The sequence below is a fragment of the Triticum dicoccoides genome, chromosome 7B, assembly GCF_002162155.2.
Source record: "Triticum dicoccoides isolate Atlit2015 ecotype Zavitan chromosome 7B, WEW_v2.0, whole genome shotgun sequence".
In the NCBI taxonomy this organism is placed as follows: domain Eukaryota; kingdom Viridiplantae; phylum Streptophyta; class Magnoliopsida; order Poales; family Poaceae; genus Triticum; species Triticum dicoccoides.
Window position 1 is genome coordinate 51,988,883 of NC_041393.1, and position 6,585 is coordinate 51,995,467.

General features: G+C 41.9%; 2 protein-coding genes across 3 annotated transcripts; one reads left to right on the top strand and one right to left on the bottom strand.

Moving 5' to 3' along the window:
- The first annotated feature begins 8 nt into the window (after positions 1 to 8).
- LOC119338792 lies at positions 9 to 787 on the top strand. Its single transcript, XM_037611028.1, has 2 exons — positions 9 to 269; positions 385 to 787. Exons 1-2 carry the CDS (start codon positions 32 to 34, stop codon positions 447 to 449), a joined length of 303 nt encoding a protein of 100 aa, XP_037466925.1. The 5' UTR covers positions 9 to 31; the 3' UTR covers positions 450 to 787.
- A 1,464-nt stretch (positions 788 to 2,251) lies between these two features.
- LOC119341661 (exonuclease V, chloroplastic-like) lies at positions 2,252 to 5,604 on the bottom strand. Of its 2 annotated transcripts, none has more exons than XM_037613525.1 (7): positions 5,308 to 5,604; positions 5,085 to 5,189; positions 4,413 to 4,534; positions 4,081 to 4,230; positions 3,291 to 3,444; positions 2,981 to 3,057; positions 2,252 to 2,828 (listed from the first exon to the last, which is right to left on the bottom strand). In XM_037613525.1, the coding sequence occupies exons 1-7, from the start codon at positions 5,554 to 5,556 to the stop codon at positions 2,621 to 2,623; spliced, it is 1,065 nt and encodes a 354-aa protein (XP_037469422.1). In that variant the 5' UTR covers positions 5,557 to 5,604; the 3' UTR covers positions 2,252 to 2,620. The 2 variants fall into 2 exon arrangements, with proteins under 2 accessions (XP_037469422.1, XP_037469423.1); XM_037613526.1 differs by having other exon boundaries at positions 2,688 to 2,828; positions 2,972 to 3,057.
- Between the last annotated feature and the right edge of the window lie 981 nt (positions 5,605 to 6,585).

Below are 6,585 nucleotides of genomic sequence, written 5' to 3' on the forward strand. Positions count from 1 at the left end.
AGGTCCAGCCCATGTGATAGGATAGGGGAGGATGCTGACAAAGACACTTGTCCCAATTGGCGATCCCAGGAGCTCGAAATCATTGAAGTTGGTTGGCTGTGTGGAGGGCACGGATACCATCCTTGCCATCACAGATCTTGGTTCATTCGCAATTGATCCCAAGTCCCTGAAGTTGAGAAAGCTGTCGGATAAGATTTGCAAGAATGAGTTCGGATTGGACCGAGTATTTGAGAACCTCTTTCTCTACACGAGCTTCAACAATCCACCAGGTAAAACCCTTTGAATAAGGCTTCTATGTGCATAACTGCATATGCTAACTTTTTCCCAAGACTGCTCATCGCACTGAGTTACTGACGTGCTCTTCAAAACTGTTGCTTCATCTAGCGGTGGCTGGTGTTGTGGGCGAAGCAAGCTCAAGTGAAGTAGGAGGTGCTGATGCGGAAGTTTGAATCTCTGGCAAGGCGTTGAAGCATGGAAAGTTCAGTTCGTCTTTCGGTGTCGGTTATCATTTGGAGTTTTTGTCCTATATATGTTTGATATGGGTCGTCTTACCTTTGGTGTCATGTTAAGGGTCGGGTTCTAAGTTGGTCAGCCAGCATGCTTCCATTTCTTTGCGTGGTTATTGTCAAGCTCTTGTTCCTTCAGTCATCTTGATAGCTTGTCCTGCAGGCTACAGCTACTAAGCCTGGCAGAATGTTTTCTGTTTTGTTATATACTGTATCAGATAGCAACTTTGCCTGCCAGAATGTTTCCAGTTTAGTTATACTTATCAAATAGGCAAATGGCTACTGACACCAGGAGTGTGTGTGCAAATGCAAGCTCAATTTTGCTGGAACATAAGCTATTTCACATGCACGTTTTATTTTTACTTCTGAAAAAAAATGCAGTTACAGTTAAACTACTACTGTAACCAGTTAAACCTTGTACCCAGCCTTCAGCTTTGAATACATCTGTGCAAATGCCTTTTATCTAAAAAGGGAAATGGAACTACTATAATACTATAGCGTAGAAGTTGGTAACCAACACATGGAGCGGAGTGCACTGAGCATTTGGCAAGAAAAACTGCAGGATTTTCGGCCATGCTCCTCAGGCCTCACCCATACATGAGCCTGCGCCACTTCACCTGATGAGTGACATCTATTTTCCAAAATATAAAATGGCCATTTAATGTTAAAATATAGCAGTACTGTAACAGAACACATATATGACCGAAGCGCCAGAATAAAGGTGGAGAGAAGGGCCAGTCGATTTCGGAAAAATATGTTTGTTCAATTCCAGTCAGAATATACTAAAAGCCATCATAATGATTAGTGATGAATGATATGAGAGTGGCATGCAGATGGAAAACATAAAACTTGAAAAGACATGTAAGTTTTACATTTTGACTTATATTTCTCATACATATTGTTATGCTGACATAATTAACTCTCGCAGTCTCGCTTCGAATTAGCCATCCACTTTTGGTCTCTTTAAGTCAAACCATTTCTAGTACATGCTTCTGTTGTGGCCAAATCCTTCTCGGTAGCATTGATACACCACCACATGGACACAAAATACAGTGGCATGCATCAATAACCATGGCCATTATTTCCCATCTCAGATTTTAATTGGTCTTTCTGCCAATTATAACCTCAGCTGGCCGCAGGCTAGCTTCATATGAGTTGTACGCTTTCAAGAGATCTTATATTCGTAATGCAGCCAGCTCTTTTCATATACCTTTTCTCAAAATGGAAAAGTTATACCATAGCCTTTTTTCATCAAAGGTTGTTATATAACTTTACATCACAAAGAATGTACTCCCTCCGTTCCTAAATATAAGTCGTTGGGGGAGTGTAAACTGAACTCCCCAGCGACATATATTTCGGAACAGAGGTAATACTAAGCAAAATCTATGAGAGAAAGGTGGCCCATCATAGTTGGCATCCAAACTCTGGTACCACGCCCAAAATACCAATTTATTTTATGTACATTTTACATATTTTTATGCATTTTGTTTATTGTATCTTACTCCAGCTATTGGCAGATTTTGATATATGAAATATCTAATTATGTGGAAATCTGATACAGCCAAGAATACTTGTCATTCGAGTAATCCCATGCCTATTACAAAGACATCCCAATTACTACACATGAAATCCAACAAATAAATAAATTGTCAGTGCCTAAAGAAAGTTTACACCTCCCTGGCTGAAAGTAAGACATGAAAAAAGATAATAGGGTTCACACCTGATATAAATTAACAAATGATGACTGATCAGGACGAAGATATTACACATATTATTAGAGAATTATTCAGTGCTATAGCCACCACACCACTTGAGATGGTTGGTGCCAAGCAACTCACTACATAAAAAAGCCTCCAGGAGGTGAATTTCTTCATTGGGATACAAACAACATGAATGATATTCACTTGCCAATCAGCAACATCCACGTTACAATGCCACATATGGTGAAATTCTACTTCGAACTTAATTTTGGCCATGGAAAGAAGAAAAGAACAGATGAAGCCACTTCCAGTGTTATGGTTTATCAAATTGGTTGGTTCCTCAGCCTAATGTCAGAAAAAATTCCCTAAGCTCTACTGACCCAAAAGAGAGAAGTCCATTTGCAACCTTGAACGTCAACACCTTGAGGTGGAAGGCATCTTCGGGCAACTCGGTGCGAATTTGCAGAATTTACATTTCCAACCCTCCTCTTCAGTCACATATTTAGGTTCTCGTGCGCCCCGCCAGAAGTTAAAGGCTTCTTGGATTTGATCCTTGAACCACTGAGCATCATAAGAGAACTGGTATTCTTCTAGCAGGGAATGATCTTCCTGCAGTTCATATCTGCAATATATAGGAAACGGAAGTAGGTTATAAGTTTTTCATTTGCCAAGACATTCAAACAAACTGGCGGTATTAACAGTGAACCCCTTTTCAGATACTAGGTGTTCAGTAATCACTACAGGTCAGTAATGTTCAGGCTGCACCTTATTTACCTCAAGATCAGCTGTTCTTGAGATTGTGACAGTGTATGACACGTAATCTTGTAGTATTTCAATACATCCCCGAAAGTCTGCAGACAGAAACGTTGTCACAACTCAGGAAGACACTAGAACATAAGTTCCACACATTGGCATGAATAACCACAATGGCAGACAGAAACAGTGACTCTACACTCGAGCAACCACTTGTTCAGTATACTAAGAAAATGAAATGAAATCACTTTCCAAAAACAACTGGTTATTCAAATCTCTAAAAATGTTTCAACAGCAACAGAAATGAAAGTTTAAAGTTGAGATACAGAACCTGTGCATTGAAACCAATTGAGCTAATGTACCGCTTGACGTCATCTGATAACAAGAAGTTGGGGTTCAAGTCAAAATAGCTGAAGAAATTCTCTGTTGGGAATTTCTCAGAAATTGAATTGTCCCATAGGTACTTATAACACATCAGCTGAAGCCTGTGACAAATATTAACATATATCATACAACTTTCGCAGCTGTTAGCTTGCTATCATCATAGTGCATGAAAAAGTAAAACAAGTTGTAGGAAGCTCCACATAATAATAAATCTGGATTTTTTTTTCCAAACACTAGTGCTCACCAATTTCAGCAATAGTTTCATATTAGTAGCATAAGATGCATCTTTTAAACGAGGCAATACACAAGGAATGCATGTGGGACAGATTATCCTAATGACTGCATTTTCTTAATACAACTCGATGAAATATAAGTATAAGTCTACTATATAACTGAAAGATAAATCCTGGAGTAGTTTCCCTGGAAGGAGATACCATAAATTGATCCTTAGGTAGCTCCACATATCTAGGTACTGTCTTGCAGCAATTCATCATTTTCCTATCTAAAGAGGGTTACGATTAATCAAGGGGCAGTCTCAATAGACCAGTGTAGTAGTAACCCAACATCACACAATTTCAGACCAAGGCGGAAGTTAACTTGGAGGAAATCGCTAGTCTAGCGGAGCATAAATCTAAACCTGGCTTGTTACTTCACTTGCCAATGCCACAGCACAGCATGCCATGATTTGCCAGTTTCCCCATTTTTAATGGTTAGTAAAGCAATAATAAAGGGCAAACCTTCCATTTCTTTTCTGTGCTTCCGAGGGAATTGTTGCTTTGAAACGTGTCTTTGTATCCACTAGAACTGGATGAAAAGAAATTCCATCCATAGGCATTCGGAGTTCATCAATAATTCCTACCATCCATGAACCTTCAACAACCCCAATCCTGCAGGGACAATGGGACATCATTTACAACAAAATTAACAAGAAAGATTGCTCCTGTAGCTAAAAAGCTTCATTCTATCCATTCCAGACTGCCTCCCAGAAACCAATATTACACCAAAGCATTTTCATTGGTACAAAACATATTGGTCTACAGCTGCAAGTTTAAAACATATTATCACATACACTGGAAGTTCACGTGTCATGCCGTTGAACAATAATTGGTTTGATCCAATGATAAAGTTCATGAATTTGACTGCCCACGATTCTTCTGCAGATCTAACGGCAATATCGACTCTCTCAATAACCTGTTCCAAAATGAAATAAATGAGTCTATTTCTTTTTTGCGTCTTTTCAAGATTTAAATCAATTTCATTCTCCAACCTCCCCTTGAGATATTACTAATATTTATGCAAGCTTTGATTAGGATATGCATACAATTAGGATATGACTAGCAGTGTGCAGTGGTGAAGACTTATGCCATCGCATATCAAGTTTTGTAAGAAGCCAAGAAACACATTAGTTGATTCAGTATCCACGAGTCATGTTATCTATCATGAAGAATATCCTAAATATGTGGAAAATATGATTCTTAGGACAAGTCGAGCGTAACTCAATGCCCAATGACAAGATCAAATCAGTCTTATTCTATAACCTGGAGTGATTTGTTGATAAAATCCCTGCATTCTTAAGCTGGAGTGATTTGTCAGTAAAAGCACTGCCAATGTCATGCTGAAAACACAAAGAATACTGTATTGCTACCCATGGAAACTGGCATTATCATTCAGTGTTGTGTCTCATTCTAGTTTCCAAGACAGGAGCAATCTCTTGAAATGACAGAAAAACAGCAGAGCTGACCTCTTGCTCGAGCTGGGCGTGGCGGTCAGAGCCGGCCTTCATGGCCTCGGTCCTCTCCGGCTTGCCGTGCTCCAGCACGAACTCCATCTGCTTGTCGCACCACTCCTGTCACACAAGAACAAGCCCACGAAATGAATGAGGGGAGGGGAATCAGTCAATGGGTATGCACCAGACACGAATGGCGGCACGGCACATTTGTGGCGAAGAGTCGAGGGAGGCTCACCGTGGCGGTGATGTCGGTGACGGAGAGGGCCCGGCGCTCCCGGAACCGGGACAGCAGCGACCTCCGCGGCGGCGGCGCGGAGTCCTCGATGTCGCCGGCGGGCGGGAAGGCCGCGCAGGAGAGGGTGGCGGCGCCGCGGACGGCGGCGGAGGAGAGGAGGGGCCGCGCTGCGGCGGCGGCGGCGAGCGCGGCCTCTATGATGGCCATCTCCTCGTCGCTGACGATCTCCACCTCGAGCTCAGGGCGCATCGCGGCCCGAAGGAAGGAAGGGGAGAGAACTCGGATGCGGGGCGCGGGTTTCTGTTCCGCTCACACGCGACTGGGCTTACTGACAGAGTGTCCCTACATCGCAGCACGTGGGGACACCCTGTCAGAGGAAGGTACAGAATGCCGAGCTAGATCAAACGCTTCACTGGAATTTTTTGAGTGAAAGGCTTTCATCGCTACCTTTATTAAAATCATTAATAATTTCTTAAAATAATATCTATCTTTGCAAGCAAGAAAGTCTCTAGCTATCTCAAATCCATAACATAACCCTCAGGTATTTTAGGTGATTCAAATCTAGAAGAGCTAGGCAGGGACGGAGCCAGGATTCAAACATAGTGGGGGCGGGCACAATTTTGCCTCTAATGAAGAGACTCGTAAAGAAACATACGGAGACAGTCTACGTTTTTTTTTGTGAGAGAGACAGCCTAAATCTTCATCAAAACATGTGTCTTCTGTGATCAATTTCAAATTTTTTCTCAAAATTTATCATAAAGAATGCAAAATCAACTCATGTGTTAATTAACCTAAATCTTTCAGTACATGATGTGATAAACAATGCAAAACCATGTCCTATTGGTAAACCGGTAAAGGGATATATTCCCTAATTAATATTTCATTCTTATATAGTAACCACAGTTTGAATTGTGAGGTTCTAAAGGCATGGATTAATCTGATATAGAGTAACTAACGAGACTAACCTTAACCCCCTTTTCCTTGCTCGCCGCTTCTCAATGTGGTCGCGGCCGGCCGCGCGTCCATGCAAGGATGGCCCTCGGCCCTCATCAGCACACACACGCCCTATTGCGCGCAAGGATCGTCGGCTCAGGCTCAGATTGAAACGCCGCTGGTCAAGAACATTTTTTTAGGGTTGGCGCTCGTCAAGAACTGCCCTAGACGGCTAGACCTCATCGATAGGCATCGCACGCAAGAAAAACAAACGATCCTGATCTGATCTTGTCCCTTTTGTTGGGCTACTGCTGCAGGCGTGCTAAAGATGGGCTTGGTGATTTT